The sequence below is a fragment of the Myotis nattereri genome (assembly GCF_964212035.1).
Source record: "Myotis nattereri genome assembly, chromosome: 2".
NCBI classification, from domain to species: Eukaryota; Metazoa; Chordata; class Mammalia; order Chiroptera; family Vespertilionidae; genus Myotis; species Myotis nattereri.
Window position 1 is genome coordinate 95592111 of NC_138076.1, and position 24388 is coordinate 95616498.

Below are 24388 nucleotides of genomic sequence, written 5' to 3' on the forward strand. Positions count from 1 at the left end.
ATAAATAAATAAATAAACTATTCTATTAGGATTGTACTTGCCCTCTACTTATGTTTCCTTGTAGTGTTGATATACATACTTTGTTCAGTACAGTATAGGACAGTGATGGCGAACCTTTTGAGCTCGGCGTGTCAGCATTTTGAAAAACCCTAACTTAACTCTGGTGCCGTGTCACATATAGAAATTTTTTGATATTTGCAACCATAGTAAAACAAAGACTTATATTTTTGATATTTATTTTATATATTTACATGCCATTTAACAAAGAAAAATCAACCAAAAAAATGAGTTCGCGTGTCAGAGGTGTCATAAGTGTCATAGGTTCGCCATCACTGGTATAGGAGGCTTTGAATACATAATTTGGGGAGGCTTTTCGGTACTTTTTATTTTGAAATAAATATAGGTTCTCAGGAAGTTGCAAAAAAATTATACAGAGGTCCCATGTAACCTTAGCCAGCAATGGTACTCATTTCCCCCAGCATTCACATCCTATATAATAAAAGGCTAATATGCTAATAGACCGAATGGCGGAACAACCGGTCGCTATGACATGCACTGATCACCAGGGGTCTTGCATGGAACTTGGTGGGTGTCAGCCATGGCGGGATGGTGGAGCAGGTGAGCAGGGTTGCCAGACCAAGGCAGGGCGCCGGTCGCTGTCATCGGGGTGAGCCTCTGATGGTTACTGAAAATTCTTTGCTCCTGCGCACCACGGTCCCACCCAGTGCTTGCACCTGCTGCCGGCGTCAGCCCCGCTCGCACCCACAGCCAGCACTGGAGCCACCGCTTGTAGCCGCTGCCAGTGTCCGGTGCCGGTCCCAATCACTCAGCACCAACAGCAGGTACAAGCAGTGGCTGCCAGCCCTGATCGCCCCTGAAGGCTTCTCTACCTCCCCCTGCTCCTCAGGGGTGATCGTGGCACTGGTCCCGCTCATACCCGCTGCTGGCGCCAGCCCCAATCGCTCTGCGCCATCAGTGGGTGCGAGTGGGGGCTGCAGGAGCGGGGCTGCCAGCAGACAGGGGACCGGGGCCACAGCAGGAGGGACTGGGTCTGGGCACGGAGGATGGGCCGAGACCCACCCCTGTGCCTACCACAGCCTCGCAGCCCACAGTTCCTTTCAAGGTGCACAAATTCAGGCACTGGGCCCCTAGTTTTAAATAACTGCAGTAGCACATTTCCTTTTCAATAATTTTTTATGAACTGTTTTCAGTTTTTATTGTTCTTATAAGCTCTTTTTCTTTACATCTTTTGTTTTATTATAAACCTGACAAGGAAAGAATTAAGCCCTATTAAATTTGTTCCTTTAATGTTGGTCTTTCCTATATGGGTTCGAATCTCTGAGATATTATCCTCTAAATACACAAGCTACTTCCTAATGGAAAGGGGTATGTTGAGCTTGGCTCTTAGATCCAATACTTGGCATTTCCACATCATTATCTTCAGCATAGAAATAGTGAACCTTTCAAAGATGCTTGACCACCACTGTAGGGCCCTTTGGCTGCTTATTTCTCTGCCCCCACTTCCACAGGGCACCTTGCCATTGGCCTTCAGATTGTCTCCTTCTCCCTCTTCTGAGGAATTTCCTCCTCATCCATCTTCCACTCCCTCACCTTTGTCATCTGTGCTTCAGGGAGGCAACTCAGTTCTGCCTGACTCCAGGCCAGATGAGAATCATCAGCTCTCCCATAGAATGGTGATTCTCCACTTCTCAGTGGATCACTCTCCATGGGTCCTTTCTGCAACTTTCTCTAACCTCCATAACCCTCTGAATTCAACTCCCTCACAACAAAATCTTCTTGACCTCCCTGAGAGCTCATATTTAGCAGGAATGCCCAGCCCTGAACCTCCTCTCCCCTACATCTGATCAGTTTCCCTTCCTGCCTTCTCAGGAATCTTATGCTCTTATTGTCTCTTTTCTCCATCTCTAGTTTTTGTCTCCTCTATGGATCCTTACCATCAGCATTTCTTAAGCCTGCTTAATTTTTTCCCAACCTTAAAAACTTCTCCCTTCCCCTTCCTCCCACTGCAGCTACTGCCCTCAGTCTCTCTGCACCATCCCTCACCCTTCTGCAAACTGTAGCCTCGAACTGGTTTGTCCTAATCCACTCCTTCATTCTTCCTATTTAATGTCTACACTGTAGCTAAAGGAATCTTTTTAAAACACACATCTGACCATGTGACCTCTTTACTTAAAACGCCCCAGTGGCTTACCACAGAGATAGAGTCTGAGGGTAAAACCAGTGTCCCTGCTTGGTTGGACATCCAGACTTCAGGCCCTGGCTCCTGCCTGCCTCTTCCAGCCTGACTGGAATCCCGCTTTCCTGCCCATGGCATTCTTTTACCTCCTGTCATTGGCCCTCTTCTTTGTATGTGCTGTTTCTTCTATGAGGATTACTCCCTTCTCCCTGCCACCTATCCTTTCCTTGTCAAGTAAACACCTGTTCATTTTGCAAATCTCACTTATGCATTATTTCCTCTTGGTAAGCTTTTCTAAATTATGGCATTCATACTGACCTATTCTGCTTTCTCTTCTTGGCACCCATTACACTTGTAACTTTTTAAAACTGTACTTACGTGGCTAATGCAAGCCTGTAAATCTTGTGGGTCCAGGCACCACATCAGTTCACCGTTTCCTGTTCCCTGTGCCTAATACACTGTGTGGCCACAGTAGTTTTCATTGTTGGAGAAATGAGACAAAATGCTGTCTTTCCGCATATATGTTTTTATGAAAATGAAGCTATTAAAGGTATGTGAAGCTACTACTTTATAGAATGCTACTTATGAAAAGTTAAAGTATAATATGAATCCTGTCAACTTAAGGTATAATATAAAGGAAGGTTTAAAGAAACCTGAACATTTTGATACAAGCTGTTTTGATATACTGTATATGACTTAACAAAGTCTTTCTTTACTTTTTAAAATCCTGTTTGAGGAAATTTTGTTTTATACAGAGTAGGTGTCCCAGTGTCAAAAAGTCCCAGTCCTTTTACCTGTATCAGAACTTAACACTATGCAACTTCCTTCAGTCCCTGTCTTAACTCTTTAAATTGCCTTTTCTGCCTGGTTTGCTTTTATTACAAACAAGAAGAGACCCAAGCCTTCGTCATTTACTACTTAATCTTTTATTTAAGAAGACATTTTTTAATGATTATTCTTAAATAATCATCTTTATTATCTGCTGTGTGCCAGCCACTGTTCTGTGGGGGAGAGAGAGGGGGAAAGCTTAATTCCCCTTACAGCTCACATTATCATTCATTGGTGCCTTATTTATATCATTTGAGTGCTGGGTGACCTGCCATAGGTCTTTTATATAATGGACTTCTCTTTAGAGGGGCTTTTAGATTAAAGTAGATTATAAGTAGAATTCTATAAAGTAGTACCTTTCTGAATAAATATCAGTATAAATGATTTTAAAGTATATTAAGATGGCCTAAAGTACTCCTTTAACTCCATTACTAGTTTATTTCTCAGAGATGTGATGTTATGGGATTAGGCCTGATTAGTCTCAGAGAGGAAGCATGCATCATACAGGTACATTACACTGACTACATGAGCTCTGCAGTTCTTTCAGGTGGGAAAATAAAAGAATATACAATTCAGTATCATGGGTAGTTGTTAGCATATCAGTTCAGCTCCAATAGAATTTATTGGCACTAGGAATTAGAATTTATTTGTTGACATTTTAATCTTTTATTTCTATAACCATTTATTCTATTCACTTACAAGTCAACAGAGCACTTGAATGGGATTTTATTCATTGTTACAAAGGAGCAGAAAAAGTATTAACTTTTAAACTTTACCACCTCTTAAGTAGCAAAGTTCAATACCTTATTAAGCAATTTACTCACATATATATTCTTTTGTTTTTCAAGTCAATGCCCAAAAATATGGTGTCTCGTCTTTGTGAATCTAAAAAGGTTTGTGCTGCAGCTGATATGCAACTTCAGGTATGTATGTACCTTTGTTCATGTCTTAACTCTTTAAATTGTTCTGAAGTTTTCCAGAGTAATTATTCAAAATAAATATATAACTTTAAATTATTTCCAGTGCTACACATTTATTATAATAATTATGCTTCTAAAACATCTTTCATCTGAGTTCAAAGAACTTAACCAAATTGACTAATTCAATCCTCACTGTCTTAATGAAGTAGATGTTAAATATGGTTATTTTCTATATTCAGTCTGGAAAATCAAAACTTGGAAAAGTTACATGATTTCTTCTAAATCATACATTTTAGCAACAAATTTATATATTGTTATTCACTTTGCTTTAAAAAAATGTGTTTTTAGATATGAAGTCTAATGAAGAGTAATGACTTTATTTCGATAACATTCAAAACCTACTTTCCAGGTTTCCAGATAAAGACTAAAAAGACTTTATGAGTCATCTTTTTTTATAAAAAGACTAGAGGCCCAGTGCACGAAATTCATGCACCGGAAAAGGGGCGGGGGGTGTCCCTTAGCCCAGCTTGTACTCTCGGGTGATGTCTGATGCTGCATGCACCAGTGACCATACTTTTTATACAGGTGAAAGGCATCTTGCTGTTGTATGGGCAGCTACATTTTTTTTTGCCCTGATTATAAAAAATAGTACAAAGGCAGTAGTACTATTTTTCCATTCTTATGGGTGGAAAAACTGAAGCACAGAGAAGTTAAGTAATTGGCATTGTCACACTTTGTCACATATAAGTGTCAGAATCAGAGCTGACCACAAAATGTGCAAGCAGAGTCCATGCATGTCATTGCTGCATCATCCTGTTTTTTCAGTGTTAGAGTAGCCTTGCCTCTTACTTTTTAAATCTAAGAGACTTTTCCCAATATATAGGGTAGGGTCCCTAGGCCTGGCCAGTGATCAGGGCCAATCGGTGGGGCGACCGGCAGACAGGGCATTCGGGGGAGGAGGGACCCGCCTGCTGTCACCCGCCTTGGCTGGTGGCCTGGCGCTGCCCGCTCACGGCCCCACCCCCCCCAATCGCCGCCACCAGTCACCTCCCTCTTGAGGGGCAAACGCTCAACACAGGAGCTGCCCTGACCAGTCTTCGACTGTTCGGTCAATTTGCATGTTAGGGTTTTATTATATAGGATGTCAGGTCTATACGATACCAGATGTTTAAGTTATTTGTAATTACTGAGATTGCTTGTGGAATTCTTACTCATCATCAGATCTTGGGAGTTATATAAACATAACCTAAACACTCATCTTTCATCTCAAGCATCTCAAAATATTTACTTTATAATGATCTAGTTACCTATTTAAAAGTGTAGCCACTCCTTAATTGTTTTATAGTTTTGTAAAATTCAGTCCCTAAAAAGTAAGTAATGAGCTTTGTTTTTTTGTACCTTAAAATACATATTTCAGTAAAGAAAATACCTACTGTAGACAAAACAGTAAATTTGCATTTGATTTACATTATTTAGTATCTATCCTATCTAATAAAGACACAATATGCAAATTAACCATCACTCTGTGACAAAGATGGCAGCGGCCAGGCCAGGATGCTTGCATCGTTGCCATGGCGACGACGCAGGCATTCCACCCCGTCCTGGCCGCTCCAGGCCTCTGGGCAGCACGTGTGTGCAGGCGCAGAGCAACCTGGGCTAGGCAGGATGCCTGCTATGAGGGGGGGTGCGGGGGGTGGAGGGAGCTACAGGAGTGCGGTGGCCTGAGCAAAGGCCAAGTGGCTGGAGCGAAGGTGGAAGGCAGTGACCAGAGTGAAGGCCGGGTCCCAGGTGCCAGAGGGAAGCCGGTGCCGGCAGCCAGGGGAAGGAACACCTATTGTTGCATGAATCTTCGTGCATCGGGCCTCTAGTATCAATATAATTAAAAATGAATTTCTGAATTATTTTTTAAAATTAGAATTACTAGTACTTTGAAAAAGTCTTTTGATTTGCTGATAATTATAGTACAAGTCCTAGGTTAAAACCTTTTGTCATGGCTCTTATTTTGAACAGTTGTTCCAATGATATTCTTTTAAAATGGAAAACCAACTTTTCACTCCTCCCACCTTCTAGAAAGAATAACCCCTTGATTGGGAGAGAATGGGAAAGCTGGAAAGGGAGAAGGAGGAGGGGAGAGAGAGAGACAGAGAGAGAGAACCTGTTACCAGAGGAGCCGCAGGAATCAGTTTTCATATTATACAATAGTCTCTTTGTACAGTGGAGAAAAACAAAGGTGGAAAGGAAATGGATTATTTCAGATTTCTAGAGGGGTATTAAAATTGTAATTTTTTTATTTTTTGCAGTGCATTGTTTTACAAATAGGCTCTTAATTTTCTGTAGCTCTGAGAATCTTGATCCAAAGCATGCATGATTCCCTTGGTGAGCAAATTGGCTCATCACTTTAGAATTGTTTAGTTTATCTGCAAATGAGCATGAAATACATGCATTTAATTTATTTTGCTCTGTTTTTATAATTTAAAAAAATCTTCCATGATTATGCCTTTCATTTGTGAAAGGTAAAATTGAAACAATGAAACTCTTGAATTCCTATTTGTTTATAGGATTGTGGCAAAACACACACACACACACACACACACACACACCAAAAAAATCAACACCTCAGTTGAGGTTAGAGTTTAAAAGCTTTAATTCCTAATAATTTATCCAGTTAGAATATAGACAAGACTTGTATGGGTAATTTTGGCTCCTGTTTATCTTTATGCATTGTTACTTATTATAGAATATAGAATTGAAAGAGCTATATTTAGCTATATGTTTAGATTACCAGTTTGAGTAAAGCAATATTTATATTTAGAAAATCTCTATATTTTTCTAGGGAATGTTTAAACTTGACTTTATAATTTAGAACCATAATTCTATATCTAGATGAAGCCAGAAGCTACAAGTCATTTAAATTTTTCTTTTATCCAAACTAATCCTCACTTCTTTCAAATCAACAGCTGCACATTCTCTGCAAATTCTGTTTTTGAGTCAGAAAGATACATATCAGAAACATAATTGCATAACAGAATTTTTTTCAAAATAAAGCATTTTCTACTTATTAAAAATGCTAACAGTCAAGTCAAAAAAATTTATCATTACTATAGATTTTATGCAAAATTTAGTTTTCAGAACTTTATAAGCAGCAGATTTCACATTCAAACTTTTTCTAATGCTTTATTCTCCTATTATGTTTCAATGGCCTATATCTTCTATTTTGAGGTGAATGATCCCTTTCTTCTGGTCACCTCCTTAAGCCAGAATTGTTCCTGCACAGCAGCTGCTGCTTTTGCACCTCCTGGCACCAGATGTGGGGACTGACTTGGCTCTAGATCCAGATTCTCCAACAGCTGTACCAGAATTCTTTATAATATCTGTCTTCACCAGACACTAGATTGTTATTGTTTTCTCCACCTCACCCCACCTATTTATCTTCTCTTACCTCTCCTTACAAAACTAGGATTCTGACCATTTCATTTTTCTCACTTAAGATATATGGGATTCCAGGAATAAAACAAACAGTATTTGTTAGGTTCTGGAGTCACAGTCATAACTTTATTTTTCATATTTCTAACCATATTTATTGCCAATACAAAGAAAGGCAAAATTTTAGTTCACAAATTTAAGTTGCTACATTATATTTTAAAGAGTACCTTACAGATAAGATTCAAAATTCTTTAATATCTTTAATTGTGAAAGGTTGAGAGTTTTCCTTTTCATCATTGACATAGTGTTAAATAATGAGCAAAATATATCTCAAGCCATATACATCTATATTTGTGAATGTTTTAGACTGTGATTTAAAATTATTTTTCTGGAATGCATATAACATCTTTGGTCAAACACATCTTAGGTATAAGAAGGGCTACCCAAACTAAATAAATGTTTTCATCTGTCTAGGTCTTTTATGCCATTTTGGATCAAATTTACCATGGGAAGCATCCCCTGAGGCGGTCAACCACAGACATTCTCAAGGAAACACAGGAGAAATTTTATGGCTTACCATACGTTCCAAACACTGTGAGTCTAGCATTTTGATCCTTTTGTGTCCCGTTGAGTGGTTCTGCTAGTGTATCCATCAGTAGTTCATAGGTTTGTGATCACCTTCCCCCTCCTATAACTTGGAATCCTTATATTTATATCAAAGTTTCACATGGGGCAAATGCTAGAAATTGCTTGGCTTAATGTCTCCAGCCATACATATTTTTTTAATTTTTTTAAACTTTTTTTGTTGTTAACCCTCGCCCAAGGATATTTCTCCATTGATTTTTACAGAGAGTAGAAGGGAGAGGGAGAGACAGAGAGAGAGAAACATTGATGTGAAAGAGACACATTGATTGGCTGTCTCCCACACTTGCCCCAGCTAGGGCTAGCTATCAAGCCTGCAACCCAGGTACATGCAAAGGCAATCATAAATAAGGGAGTTAAAACTGATTCCATAGAGGTACAAATTTGACAGTCTAGAAGAAATATATAAATTTCTAGAAGTATATAACCTTCCAAGACTGAACTGGTTAGGAATAGAAAATCTAAACAGACTGATTACTAGTAATAAAATTGAAGCGGTAATCAGAAACTTCCAACAAATTAAAATCCAGAACTAGGTAACTTCTCAGGTGAATTCTACCAAACATTCAAAAAAGAACTAATGCCTTTTCTTAAACTATATCAAACTATTGAAAAGGAAGAAACCCTTATGAACTCATTATACAAAGTCAGTGTTACCTTGATACCAAAGCCAGACAAAGAAATGACAAAAATTAAAAAAAAATTTACAGGCCAATATCCTTGATGAACATAAATACAAAAATTCTCAACCAAATATTAACAAATCAGATTTAACAATACATTAAATGGATTATACACCATAATGTGGTGGAATTCATCCCAGGGATACAAGGATGGTTCAACATTTATAAATCAATAATGCGATATACCACATTAACAAAATAAAGGGAAAACCATATGATCATCTCAATAGATTCAGAAAAAAGCATTTAACGAAATCCAACATTCTTTTATAAAAATAATCTCAACAAAATATGTATAGGAGTAACATATCTCAACAAGTTAATGTTATATATGGGAAACCCACAGCTAATATCATACTCAATGGTGAAGAGTTGAAAGCTTTGCCTCTAAGATTCAGAACGAGACAATGATGCCCACTCTCACCACTTCTATTCAACATGGTATTAGAAATCCTAGCCATAGCAGTCAAAGAAGGAAAAGAATTAAAAGGCATCCAGATTGGAAAGGAAGAAGTACAACTCTCATTATTTACAGATGACATGATACTATAGATAGAAAACCCTAAGAACCCCACCAAAACTCTATTAGAACTAATAAATGAATTCAGTAAAGTTGTAGGTTACAGAAATATATTATGTTTCTATATACCAATAATGAACAATCAGAAGGAGAAATTAAGAAAATAATTCTATTTATAATTGCCCCAGAAAACATACAATACCTAGGAATAAATTTAACCGAAAAGGTGAGAAAGACTTGTAATGTGAAAATTGTAAGACACTTAAAAATAAATTGAAGAAGATACAAATAAATGGAAGGATATACCTTGCTGTTTTGATTAGAAGGATTAAAATTGTTAAAATGTCCTTATTACCTAAAGCAATCTACAGATTTAGTGTAATCCTTATTAAAATATCAAAGACATTCTTCTCAGAATTAAAACAACTAATCCTAAAATATATATGAAACCACAAAAAACTTCAATAGCCAGCAAAATCTTGAATAAGAATGAAGTGGAAGCTATCAGTCATGCTCCCTGATTTCAGAGTATACTACAAAGCTATAATAATCAAAACAGCATGGTACTGGCATAAAAACAGATATATAGATCAATGGAATAGAATTGAGAGCCCAGAAATAAATTCTGTGGTCAATTAATGCATGACAAAGGAGACAAGGCTATACAATGGGGCAAAGATATTCTCTTCAATAAGTGATTTTTGAGGAAACAATAGATATATGCAAAAAAAATGAAATTGGATCACTTTCTTACACCATATACAAAAATAAGCTCAAAATGGATTAAATCTTAAATGTGAGACCTGAAACCATAAAACTCTTAGAAGAAAAAAGCAGTAAACACTTTAACATTGTTCTTGGCGATATCTTTTGATATGTCTTCTTGGGCAAGGGCAACAAAAGTGAAAATAAACAAATGGGACTGTGTCAAACTAATAAGTGTTTGCACAGCAAAAAACCAACAAAATGAAAAGACAGTCTACTAAATGGGACAAGACATTTGCAAGCAATACATCTGATGAGGAGATAGTATCCAAAATATACAAGGAATTCATACACAAGAAAACAACAACAAATAATCCAGTTAAAAATGGGCAGAGGACCTGAATAGACATTTCGCTAAAGAGGATATACAGATGACCATCAGACATATAAAAAAGTGCTCAGCATCACTAGTCATCAGGGAAATGCACATTAAAACCACAATGAAATATCACCTCACACATGTCAGAATGACTCATTAATAAATCAAAAAATAAGTGCTGGTGAGGATGTGGAGGAAAAGGAACCCTCAGACATTGTTAGTAGGGTTGTAAATTAGTGCAGCCACTATGGAAAATAGTATGGAAAGCCCTGGACAGTGAGCTCAGTGGTTAGAGCCTCGCCCCGTGCACCCAAAGGTGGTGGATCCCATTTCCAGTCAAGGGCATGTAACTGGGTTGCAGGTTCCATCCCCAGCCCCAGTTGGGGCACATGTGGGAGGCAATCAATCAATGTGTTTCTCTCACATTGATATTTCTCTCTCTCCCTCTGTCCCTATCCCTCTCCTTCCCTCCTTCCCTCCTTTCCATTCTCTAAAAATGAATGGAAAAAATATCCCCATGTGAAAATTAACAAAGAAAGAAAGGAGGAAAGGAGAAGAAAGGGGAAAGGAGGGGAGGGTGGAGTGGGGGTGGAGGAGGGGAGAGAATACTCATAAAATTCAGATAGTGCTTACCTCTGGGAATAAGGAATAGGATCACACATGTCTTAGAAATATTTTATTTCTTGATAATTTTGCCATTCTTTTTGCTGTATTAGTATAGATGTATTCTTGGTATGTAGAAAACATTCCTAAATGTTAATAGGCTATTTTGGTTGCAATGTATGGGATAAATAATGGATTTAGGGAAACCACTTGGAAAGTTACTTAATTTCCCTGGCAAACACTAATGGTGTCTTCAACTAGAACAGTGGCATTGGGGAAGGAAAGATTGAAATGGGCTGGAGAACAGTGTAGAAAGGTACAGTCAGTAAGGCCAGGTAGTGGACTGGGGTAATGAGTGAGAAGTAAGGATCAAAATGACTGCAAGGTTTTTAACAAGAGTATTGAATAGAGTGTGACTAGTGTCTCTTCCCATACAGACCAAAAGAGTGACAGTTTTCCTCCTATAAACTTATCTCCAGAAATTGCTCTCTCAAGTGAATCACTTTTTCCCCTCAAATTAAACAGTTAGAAAAGGAAATTATAACTTAAACAGCAACCTACAAAGGATTCAGAATGTTTATAGAATCTGTACATATTATATGGACGGAATGTGCTCTAAACTTTTAGAGATGGTGATTACATACGTGTATGTATTAGCATTTCTTTAAGTGTGTTAATAACTCATCTTGGGAATAAAGTGCCCTGTTAATTATGTTTGAGAAACACTGGTTTAAATTATGTTAAGTGGGTTTTTTACTGCAGGACTTCTCAAAATCTGCAATGTGCTAGTGAACATGAATTTCTAGTGCTCTGTTCCCAAACTTAATAACTTTGGGAGTCTTCATCAATAGGGCATATTTTGGAATACTCTGCAAGTATATTATTCTGTAACTAGGGGGCGGTGCACAAAATTCGTGCACTGTGTGTGTGTGTGTGTGTGTGTGTGTGTGTGTAGTGTCCCTCAGCCCAGCCTGCCCCCTCTCACATACTGGGAGCCCTCAGGCGTTGACCCCCATCACCCTCCAATCGCAGGATCGGCCCCTTGCCCAGGCCTGACGCCTCTGACAGAGGCGTCAGGCCTGGGCAGGGGACCCTTATTTCCCCCCATCACTGGTTCTGCCCCCAGCCCAGGCCTGATGCCTCTGGCCCAGGCATCAGGCCTGGGCAGGGACCCCCAGACCCCTCCGATTGCTGGTTCTGCCCCTTGCCCAGGCCTGATGCCTCGGCCAGAGGCATAGACCCCCATCACCCTCTGATCACCTGATCGGCCCCTTGCCCAGGCCTGACGCCTCCGCCAGAGGTGTCAGGCTTGGACAGGGGACCCCCATCTCCCCCCGATCACTGGCTCTGGCCCCCGCCCAGGCCTGAGGCCTCTGGCCCAGGAATCATGCCTGGGCAGGGGACCCCCATCTCCCTCTGATCGCTTGCTCCACCCCCCGCCCAAGCCTGACGCCTCTGACCCAGTCTTCAGGCCTGGGCAAGGGGACCATCATATCCCCCCAATCCCCGGCTCCGCCCCCTGCCCAGGCCTCATCACCCTCCGATCACCAATCACCGGATCGGCCCCTTGACCAGGCCTGAGGCCTCTGGCAGAGGTGTCAGGCCTGGGCAGGGGACCCCCAGCTCCCCGCGGTTGCAGGCTCCGCCCCTGCCCAGGCCTAACGCCTCTCGCCTAGGCATCCGGCCCAGGCAGCGGGGACCCGCAGCTGCAGCGGCCCTGTGATCGTGGGCTCCGCTTTAGGCCCAGGCAAGGGACCCCTAGCTCCCGGGACTGCCAGCTTCGACCGTGTCCAGCTCCCATCGCTGGCTCCACCCCTACTTCCTGCTATCACTGGCCAGGGCGGAAAAGGTGCCTGATTCTCCGATCATGGCCCCAGGGCCGCCTTTGCCCTGCCCCCCAGCTCTTAGCTCCCCCCTGGGTTTCCGATCACTGTCAGTGGCAGGGGGCTTCTTCCTGCTTTCCCTTTCGCCTCCCTGCATTGTGCCTACATATGCAAATTAGCCGCCATCTTGTTGGCAGTTAACTGCCAATCATAGTTGACAGTTAATTTGCATATAGCCCTGATTAGCCAATGAAAAGGGTATCGTCGTACGCCAATTACCATTTTTCTCTTTTATTAGTGTAGATTAGTGTAGATTATATTACTGTTGAATGGGGGCATCTCTATCAATATTCTATATAAAATAATGGATGCTTATTTTTAAATGAATAGCATTATTATGTCAGCAATTTATTAATATTTTGTGACTCCTAGGTCACTCTGTATAATATATTGTATAGACAAGTTTAATATCTACTTTTATTTGCTATTTCATCTAACAGTAGTTTGATGCTAGAAATCCAAAAGCTCCTGCTCAGTTGTAAATAGAGGGTGATTTTGCAATATGCCAACAGGCTAGTCTTCCATTGTTACCACTTCTGTTTAGCGTATAATGAATATTCTCAGATTATTTCTAAATGATTGTTCATTCCCTCATTTTTAATTCAGAGAGTAGAAAATGCTGTATATCTTTAAAATATATTTTTATTTATTTCAGAGAGGAAGGGAGAGGGGAAAAGGATAGAAATACAAATGATGAGAGAGTATTATTTATTGGCTGCCTCTTGCACACTCCCCACTGGGCATTAAGCCCACAACCCAGGTATGTGCCATGACTGGGAATTGAACCATGACTTCCTGGCTCATAGCTTGTTGCTCAACTGCTGAGCCACTCTGGCCAGCTGTATTTTTATTTTTATAGTACTCCAGATTTATAATTTTTACATTGTGACTCACCTCTGAACCTGTTGAGAAACAATCATGTATATCTAAGAAAGTTTGGAATGAAACATTTCTCTGGCCTTATGATCCTCAAATTCTGTCCTAATAAGTATTTTTAAAGCTCAAAACATGAACAACTACTCTGCTGGTAGACTACAGTTTTTAAGATTGGTTAATGATGCTGTTGTATTTCAGTGTTTTAAAGTCATTTTGTAGACTTGTGAATATTGGTGTTAGAGCTGTGTGTCTCACACGTCTGTTCTTTGAGTAAGTCTTGATGCCTATAAGACCTTTGTTTGTCCTTTACCCACCTCAAATTGAAAACAGGAATGTGCATATAATAAGGAAGTCCTGAGCACATGGAAGTCTTTACTTAATTATTTTACATCAGGGATGGGGAACATCTGGCCCTCGGGCCCTATCAGGCCCATGAAGTCATTTGGTCTGTCCCTACCAAGGCATTAGGGGTGAGTTAATTAAATGTTTGACCAAATATTGCAGGCTGATTTTTAAGTTGATAATTTTGTATGGCCTAGGAATGATGTTATAAATATCCAAATGTCTCTTGGCAAAACAAAGGTTCCCTACTCCTGCTTTAACATCATTGTGATAGCTATTTTGTCTTCTTGTCCATATATAATTTAAAATGTACTGTCTTAATAGTATAAAAGTTTTTAAAACTAAAATAAAAGAGTTATTTTTAGGAAAGCAATTTCTGGTATTGAATGATGTGTTGATGTCTCTGGTCATTAGTCTTATTAGAACAAACACCAACAAAGAATGTGAAAGGAAGACATGTTTCATGTGAATAGTGTCCACTCCATATTTGTGTTTCACTTTTGTATCCAGCAACAAACTCATAGTGACACAGTGTTATACTGATTAAAAGTGGCACACCTATTATTCTAGTTTACCTGGGATCGGGGGGAGCGGGAGGGGATAGTTCCCAAATAATAGACTAATAAGTGAACTTTTAGCATAGGGATAGGGTTTTATATGATATGTGCGCAGTGTATAGAGGCTTATTGGGGAATATACCTCACTGGCTTCAAGGGGCATCATTTCAAAAAGGCTCTTTGTCCTGGTCGAGTGGCTCAGTTGGTTGGAGTGTCATCCTATACACCAGAAGGATGTGGGTTCAATTCCCAGTGACGGCACATAACTGGGTTGAAGGTTCAGTCCCCAGCCTGAGCACATGCAGGAGGCAACTGAGCCATGTTTCTCTCTCAGATCTCTCATATTGATGTTTCTCTCTCTCTTTCCCTTCCTCTGTCTAAAATCAATTAAAGAAAACAAACAAACAACCATATCCTTGGGTGAGGATCAAAAAGGCTGCTGCTACTGGAGACTGATTTCTATTCAGACCTATTTCTATTACCTCTAATTATACAGAAATGATTACATGTATAATGATTACATTAAGTATAACTTTCTGTCTCTAGAACAAACGGCTGAAAATTGTCCTAAATTTAGTCACATAGCAAAGAGCAAACAGGCTTTGGTTTGTTATTTAGCATAAAGAAAACTATATCCAAATTCCAATTTATATATTTGTATATATTAATTCAATTATTTATATTCTGATAATACTTAAGTTATTTTTAATAATTTATATATTATGTTTATAATAGGTATTTTTATTAAGTGCATGCTATGCGCTGTGTATTATAGATGGGGATATAGTAGTGAATAGAACAGAAAAATTCCTGACCCTCATAGAGTCTGTATTAGAAATGACTTGTGTGGTGGAGGAAGGGGTGTATACATAATTATCATTACGTCCAACTGTCTGTGAAACATTTCATTATTAAGTAAAATATTCCATGAGCCCCCTCAAATTGTTTTGAGTTGTGAGCAAATGAACTAAGCATAAGATTGGGATATTCTGATGCATAATACAGCTAATACAAGGATATGTTGGGACCCCAGTTTTTAATTTCCAGAGGGAGTCTATTCATGGAGGCATAGCAGTGGCTAGAGACAGTGGGAGGTTAAGCAAGAGGGAAAAAAAAGATGGCTAGGTAGAATGGAGAGTGGCTCAGAGGCTCCAGTAGGCGATTAGCCAGACCTCAGTATTTGGTGCCTGATAGGTTGGGAGATGGTGCTAAAGGAGAAGGAGTGGGTGTGACACCCAGGGTTTGAATAGGGATGTAGAAGGCATTCTGTGAAATACAGGAGGGGTAGCTGCTTTATGGGGTGAGGGGTGCAAAAATTGATGTGTTTATTTTGAGGTGACACTAGACTATCCAAGTGGAGATGCCTGTGAGCAGCTGTTGGAACAGTGGTTGATAACCCAGGTAACAGATCAAAGCTGGAGCTATGTGGATTTGGAGCCTAGAGAGAGACTTCCATAGTTAATGGACAACATTAAACAGGGAGAATTGGCTGGGTAAGAATCTAAGAGACAACCCATACGAATATTTAAGCAGTGGGCATACGCTGAATCAGCCACTGTGGTTGGAGAAGATCTAATTGGAACAACTTTTCTCGGGTGAAAGCAGAAAACAAAATTTTAAGCATATTATTGCCTCTTCTGTTTCTACTACTACAATTACAACTGTATAATGGTCTGTTCGCTTCTGTTATTTTAGGGTTATCTTGACTTATGGTAGCTTGGAATATCACTTATACAACATTTATTTTGGATGTATGTTCTGAGTTCCAAAATAATAGACTAATAAGTGAACTTTTAGCATACAACTTATGTGTTATTTGAGAGCTTCTTATGTTGAAATTGCTCAGTATTTAGAGCAGATCCTTAAGCTGACATTGCTGTTGTCATGATTATATGTGCAAAGGAAAGTAACCACTAATTTACCATTTGGGAGATGGAGAGCAACCAGTGGTAAACCTAATTGTTTTTATAGTGTGCTCATCCCAGATTAACTTTCAAACAGACCTCTAACCATGTAGCAGAGTAGGAGTAGGGAGGTGAAGTCTATAATGAAAGATTGCAGACAGATTTTTTGAGAGCACTTTTACCATGTTTACTTTACTGTATGGATTTTTGTTTTTTTTAATAGTCTTAAAAAGAAGAAAAATAAAAACGCCCACCATAAGAAAATACATTGCTACATATAGTTTGAGTGTTATGATTTTGATTTATTACTACTAGAGTTTATTTTCTTTCCTGTTTACTTGATAGTCAACTTTTTTTAAAAAAATATATTTTATTGATTTTTTACAGAGAGGAAGGGAGAGGAGAGAGATAGGGAGTTAGAAACATCGATGAGAGAGAAACATCGATCAGCTGCCTCCTGCACACCCCCCACTGGGGATGTGCCCGTAACCAAGGTACATGCCCCTGACCAGAACCGAACCCGGGACCCTTGAGTCCACAGGGCGACGCTCTATCCAATGAGCCAAACCAGCCAGAGCTTGATAGTCAACTTTTAAGAACTTTTTTCTTCCAAATACATATGTGAGTGCATATGTATATGTGAATCCATGTAGATCTGACAATGGTGCATTCAAGCAGATTAAATATTAAATATCATATCCATTTTTAAATTTTAAATGTATATAGGGTATCCCAAAAAATGTATACACACACTTTTAATAATTATAAGGCAGTGTTTTTTAAAATACATTTCATTTTCAAAATTGAGCTATCAGCTGTTATAGTATGTATACATTTTTGGGGGGATACCCTATATATTTCAAAGCTTTTCATTGGAGATTTTACAATTTTTAGTTCACTTATTAATAGAAAATTGTATCATAGCTTATTGACCTCATATAGCATCTTTTTTTTTAAAGCTTTAATTTTAGAATAATTAGTAGAAAACTAAGCTAAGAAATATCTATTATATAAAAAGTCTGTGGTAGTCACACCATAATGACAGATCAGCAGGAGGCTGTGTGCGTGGAGTGGGCGGGGCTGTGTGCATGGTGAGGCATGCATGGGTGGGTGGGAACTTGACTCTGGAGGATTTGACTGGAGGCGTGGATGGGTTTCTGGGTCCCGCCTCCTGCGCCTGTGGAACTCTTTCCAGATCCCACCTCCCGCAGTGGTGGCGGCAGCTGTGGGACTCTTTCTGGGTCCCGTTTTCCACAGCGGTGGTGACCACAGGACTCTTTCTGGGTCCCACCAAGCTGCAGGACTCTGGGTCCTGTGTCTCAAGTGATTTTGCACGCTGGGCCCCTAGTTCATCTATAAAATGATTTCAACCATCAAGATTAAAGATTAAAATGCCAATCAGATTTTTTTCGATTAGTTATTTTTAAAGGCTGGTGAGATAAACTGTGGTTACATGTGAGTATATATTTATAATAATAAAAGAGTAATATGCTAATTAAGACCAGACAGCCGAACGACCTTCCCAGCGAAGCCAGGGTTGTGAAGGCTGAGCCCCTTGCACGATTTAGTGCATCAGGCCTCTAACATATATATATATATATCTGAAATTTGCTTTGGACCTTTGCTATTCTTACCTCACAATTGGTCAGATGCTGGTTTAAAGAATGGCATAAAGGTCTCTTTTTTTAATATATATATATATATATATATATATATATATATAAACTATTAAGTAATAGAACTAGGCTGCCAGCATTGTTAAAAATTCATCATTCTGTCTCTAGATAATTGAATTTAAATTATTTATTTACCATCCTCATCCCTTCTATTTGGTTAATTTGTTTTGTTTTTATTTTCTTCCTGGGAAAGAAGTTGCATTTCCTCCTATTTTTAAGCCCCGGCTCTCACAGGAATGTAAGGACTCTCCTTGTGAGGTAAAGGTGCTGCCCAGGTTGCACTAATTTGATGTTGCTAAGCAGATGTTAGATTAAACAAAACAATATTTTTTCTTTCTCTTAAAAAGAACTGCCATATGGTGCATATCTCCAAAAAACCTAAGTGGTTAATTGCATGTTAAATTCCTTTCCTCTTTGGCTACATAAACAACTGAGAAAATATTTACCTTCTCTGTCATGCTAGATTTATTTATGACTTTGTAACTAAAACACAGAAGTGTTATAAATTGAAACTTTAATCTCAGGATTGACTCATTTTCTAAAAATTTATAGGCTTTCAGTTTGTGGGACAGCTGCAAATCTGGATTTCACTGATCTAAAACATGAGGATATTATAAGATTACCGGGATTGTTTTTATAATATAGTCCTTTGTGCCAAGTCACCAACTTTGATTTTTGTCTTGGTTTTCATGAATAGTGCTTTCTTTTTTTCTTTTTCTTTTTTAAATTTTGCCTGCAAATTCACATAGACTAGATATAATGAAATAAAAATCCAGGATATTAGAAGATCTTTTCAACCTAGTAATCTTTGTAATTTAAATGATGCACATGTATCTTTTAGATTTTAAATTATTTACATTTTAAGTAGCTTTTTCTCTGGTGATTCTGTAAGTGAAGTCATGTTTCATCCATGGTGAATGTGAGCTGTGAGCAGAACACAGTGGTCTTACTATTATACATGGCATCCAAGGGGCTTATTACAATGTCTTTTTACTTCTATGCCTTTGAGACTTATTAGCAATATAAGGAAACCTCCAGTTGACTGATACTAATTTTATGTTTTAATTATATTTGAAGTAAGTAGAATATGCACATGACTAAAAATCGCAAGGTATAAAAGGGTTTACAGTGAAAAGTCTCCCTCCTTCTCTGTCCTCCAGGCCCTTGGCCCCTTTACCTGGAAGCACCCTGTATTACTGTTATTTCTCACATGCTAACTTGAAGATAGACTTACTTCTATTAGTTGTAAGGAGGCATCAAATCTGCAGTTCTAATGTCTTTCCCTTACTGTTCTTCCTACCTTCTCTCTGAGGTAGGCTAACTCTAGACTGGGCAATTACAGTTCTCCCTTAATGGAGTACTCTCTTACCTACTTTTCCTCTCTCAAATCCACATAGCTATCAGTGAGGTCTTTTCTAAATATAAATTTGATAATGGCAGCTCTCCCCTTAAAGCCATTCAATAGCTTCCATTGCTTTTTAACTAACGGCCAAAGGCTTTTGCCACCAAGTACCTATGTGATCTGGTCACTAGCTCCATCCAGTTAAATGCACTTGCTACCTTTGGCTCCAAGTTCTGAGCACTTGTTTCCCGCTTCCTGGAGCAGTCTCTGTTCTCCTCACTTTACCTCTGCTAAAAATGTCACTTGTCCAGACCTGGTCAGTTCCTCTGTTATACATCTCACAGCACTGGGGTCTTTTTCTTCATATCGTTCATCACAGTTTATAATTTCTTGATGTCATTGATTAATTTATATCTTCCCAATGGGAGTTAAATTCACACAAGAACAAGGCCCATATTTTATTTGTTTATTATTTCTTCGGGCCCCACAATTACTTATGCATGGTAGGTGCCTAACTAATATTTATAGTTTTTTTTAACCTTTTTATTGAGACATAACTTACATAAAATGCACAAATTCTAATACACAGCTTCATGATGTTTTAAATATGCATATACTTGTGTAACCATTGTTCAGATTAAGATATAAAACATTTCCAATACCTCTTAGAAAGTCCCTGCAACCCCCCTCCTAGTCAATATGCCTTCCTCACAAAGTAACCACTAGCTTTACCTATTTTTTAGCTCATGTAAGTGCCAACATATGGTATGTGCTCTTTGTGTCTGGCTTCTTTCATACAACGGTATGTCCCTGAGATCCATTCATCTGTTGCATGCTTCATTAATCTGTTCTTTTTCATTGTCATTGCTTTCAAGTATTTCATTTTTTTAATGTTGATTTTTTTTTTTTTTTTTTTTTTTTTTAGAGAGAGAGAGAGAGAGAGACAGAGGAAGGGAGGGAGATAGAGATATAGAAACATTGATGGAAAGAGCAACATTGATTAGCTGCCTCCTGCACGCCCCTACTTGGGATTGAGCCTGAACCCTGGGCATGTGCCCTGACCAGGAATCAAACCAGTGACCTCTTGGTTCATGGGTCAGTGCTCAACTACTGAGCTACACTGGCCGTGCTCAAGTATTACATTTTTAATGTGCCACAACTTTCTGACCTATTCCATTATTGATGGACATTTGAGTTATTTCTAGTTTGTGGTTATTATGAGTATAGTTCCTATAAATATTATTGTATATGTCTTTGTTTCTGTTGAGCATATACCCAGGAATGATATGGATAAACTTCTATGTAGTTTCAATGTATCTGTTGCCAAACAGTTTTTCAAAGTAGTTCTCCTGAGTTACACACCAACTAGCAAGGTTTGGATGTATTATTTGCTCCACATCCTGGCTAATACATGGATAGTCCTTTCAATTTCAGCCATTCTCGGGGTGTGGAGCCTTATCTCATTGTGGTTTTAATTTGTACTTTTCTCATGATTATTCATATGTTTATAGGCCACTTGAGTGTCCTCTTTGTGTAAGGATTTTAGCTCTAATCTGGATGAAAAAGGAAGCCTTGGGAAGGTTTTATGAACTGAAACATCTAAAACAGAGTACTAATATCACGGGGCCCTAGAATGGAGTTAGGAGGATACTGGGGAAGTCAGACTTATATATGTCCACACCAGATAAAGTTTGGACTCTGATGCTTATCATAGAAGTACATATCCTGGAACCTGCCCCTCCCCCATTCTGCATCCCCTCTCCCCCCATTCCCATATCAGTGCTTACCTCAGAGTTTCATCACCCAGATCTGGCCATTCCCTTTTGAACTAGCCATCACACCATATTAAGTAGCCAATAGCAAAAGTTTCAATCTGTGGTTTTTTACCTTTATATAAAACCTGCCTTTCCTATTCTTTCCAGAGCACAGTTTGGGGTGCTACTTAATGAATCTGTGTCTCTCAGATTGCAGTCCTTTGCTCAAATAAAAGCTTTTTTTAATTCTTTTTTATAGATTAAACTTTTTTTTTTATTGGTTGACATTTTCAAGCAGATGGGAGATTGAGTGTAAGAGAGAGAGAAGAGTCTAAAGTAATTGCAAAGGTTTTGGCCTAAGCAGCCAAAAAGATGGTGTTGCTATTAATATGAAGAAGATGATATAAAGAATAGGTCCTTAATAGTGATTAGGAAATCAGTTTTAGGAATCCTAAATTTAAGATGTCTGTTAGACAAAAAGAGAGAAGATGTCACATGGGCAGGGGAATATGTAAGTGCAAAGTTCAGAGATGCAATCGGTGCTGGAGATACCAATTTAGAGCTCTATCTAAAGCCAGCATTGTGGGTGAGATCACCCTTAACAGTGATTATAAATAGTATGTTCCTCAGTGCAGGTACTGGTCAAAGCTCAGTAACTACACCTGCACAGCTGAATATGGCTGGGACAGGCACACACCCACCCCAATGGGTCTTATTTCAAACTAGTGACCTGGTGCATGAATTGGTGCACATTGAAAGAAAATTAATTAGAAGAAGTACTTTAATATCACTATTTGACCTTTCTCTATAAAAGAAATGTTAACCAAATTTACACTCAAGAATGACAGATGGAAACATACGTGTGCAATTGGCACCAGCAAGAGCTCTATATGTATCACTCATGCACAAATCAACTTGGCCTTTTATATATATACTAGAGGCCCGGTGCACAAAAATTTGTGCACTCGGCGGGGAGAGGGGATCCCTCAGCCCGGCCTGTGCCCTCTCGCAGTCTGGGACCCCTCGGGAGATAATGACCTGCTGGCTTAGGCCTGCTCCCAGGTGGCAGAGGGCAGGCCCAATCCCTAGGTGCAGCCCCTGGTCGGGCTCAGAGCAGGGTCAATTGGGGAGTTGGTGTGCCGCCCCCTGTCATGCACAGAGCAGGGCGGATTGGGAGGTTGCGATGCCACACTCAGTCACACTCAGGGTAGGGCCCATGGGGAGGTTGCGGCGCCACCGCCTGTCACGCACAGAGCAGGGCCAATCAGGGGGTTTGGGCGCTGCCCCCTGTCACGCTGATCCCGGTGCCAGGAGGCCTCATGGCTCCGCTGATCCCGGTGCCGGGAGGCATATTAACCTTTGACTATATAGGATAGAGCCCTGGTGCACGGTTGGGGGCCGGCTGGTTTGCCCTGAAGGGTGTCCTGGATCAGGGTGGGGGTCCCCACTGGGGTGCCTGGCCAGTCTGGATGAGGGGCTGAGGGCTGTTTTCAGGCTGGCGGGTGACTGAAGCTCCCAACTGCTCCTTTTTTTCTTTTTTTTTAATTCTGGGCCAGCTTTAGCTCTGACGCTTGACTCCAGTTCTTTGGCCTCTGCTGCTGAAAGCAGGTATCTGGTTTGTTTGGGTTCTATAATTGAAACACTGTTTCAATTCCAGCTCTGAGATCCCGGCTGGCTGAAAGCAGGTTTCTGGGGTTTTGTTTAGCTTCTATATTTGTAACTATGTTTCAAACTGCAAGCTCAGAGGCCGGCAGCGGCAGGCGGGGAACGTTGGAGTCCTCCATCACTGAAGCAAGCAAGCCTCATGTTCTCTTCAAGTTGCCTGGCTGCCGGCCGCCATCTTGGCTGACAGTTAATTTGCATATCGCCCTGATTAGCCAATGGGAAGGGTAGTGAAGGTACGGCTAATTACCATGTTTCTCTCTTATTAGATAGGATACTAGAGGCCCGTTGCATGAAGATTAATGCAATAGGCCTTCTTTCCCCTGGCTGCCAGCACCAGTTTTCCTCTGGCCCCCGGGACCCAGATCTTCACTCTGGCCACCGACTTCCATCTTCGCTCTGGACACAGTTTCGCTGTGGCTGGAGCCTTCAGTCTTTGCTCCTCGCTCCGGCGGGAGTCTTCAATCTCCGGTCCCCACCCTCCCCCTCATAGCTTGATCGCTGCTTCGCTTTCAGACCACGCCGACGGGCTCCTGGGTTCCAGGGGACCACCTTGCCTGTGGCCTGGCTTTCCGATCACGATCACGGGCTACAGGCAGGGCAGCTCCTAGGTCCCGGGGTGCCGCCTTGCCTGTGGCCCGGCTTTCCGATCACGATCACGGACCTCAGGCAAGGCGGCTCCTGGGTCTCAGGGTGCTGCCTTGCCTGCAGCCCGGTTTACGATCACGATCATGATCACGTCCACAAGGTCCCGCTGCCCAGGGCCGCACACGGGTGTCCCAGCTGGCGGCGGGGCTTAGTCAGCCCATGGAGGCCCGGATGGCAGCTCGCGCTGGCCTGTCCTGCCTGCATTATGCAAATTAGCCGCCATCTTTGTTGGCGGTTAATTTGCATATCGTGCTGATTAGCCAATGGGAGACATAGCGAAGGTATGGTCAATTACTATGTTTGTCTATTATTAGATAGGATAGCATAAACTTGCGTAATTAGACCTGCTTTCTGATATAGCTAAATTTTTTCCAGCCCAGTGAAGCACCCCAACTTCTCTTTCAGTAATTGTCAGCAGCACAGCAGTAAATATCAACACAAAGCAGATTATTATTGTAGATCACGCAGGGTAAAAAACTTAACTGCAGCAGTGTTTGACTATATTCAGTGAGAAAACCTGAAGTCATTTTCAAGTCCACCATTTCTTTCTTCTTTTCAGTTGGATCAAGATTCTAAGCTTTCTAAATCTCTGTTTTCTGGCTAATGAAAAGAAAATAGGATTCCACTGAGTCTCCTATCTACCTACTCCAGGACTTCTGTGAGGATCAAATGAGATGAGGCACGGGAAAACACCTCACAGACATTTGGTTAAAGTGTAAATGTTTTCATCTGGCTATAAAGCAAGTTGTGTTCCTGGGCTGAAGAAACTGCAAGGAGTCTAGTTGCTAGGGAGAGGAAGCTGGGCAATGCTACGTGACATCATTACCTGGCACCCACAGCGACC

At 40.3% G+C, this 24388-nt stretch overlaps 1 protein-coding gene across 2 annotated transcripts in view; it reads left to right on the top strand.

Moving 5' to 3' along the window:
• Nucleotides 1-24388, top strand: part of MIPEP (mitochondrial intermediate peptidase) — a 239174-nt gene that overhangs the window by 134553 nt on the left and 80233 nt on the right. For both annotated transcript variants that reach the window (XM_081083024.1, XM_081083025.1), the window contains 2 exons: nt 3874-3948; nt 7843-7962. In XM_081083024.1, the coding sequence (XP_080939150.1) occupies nt 3874-3948; nt 7843-7962 (195 nt within the window). The remainder of the gene's footprint in view (nt 1-3873; nt 3949-7842; nt 7963-24388) is intronic.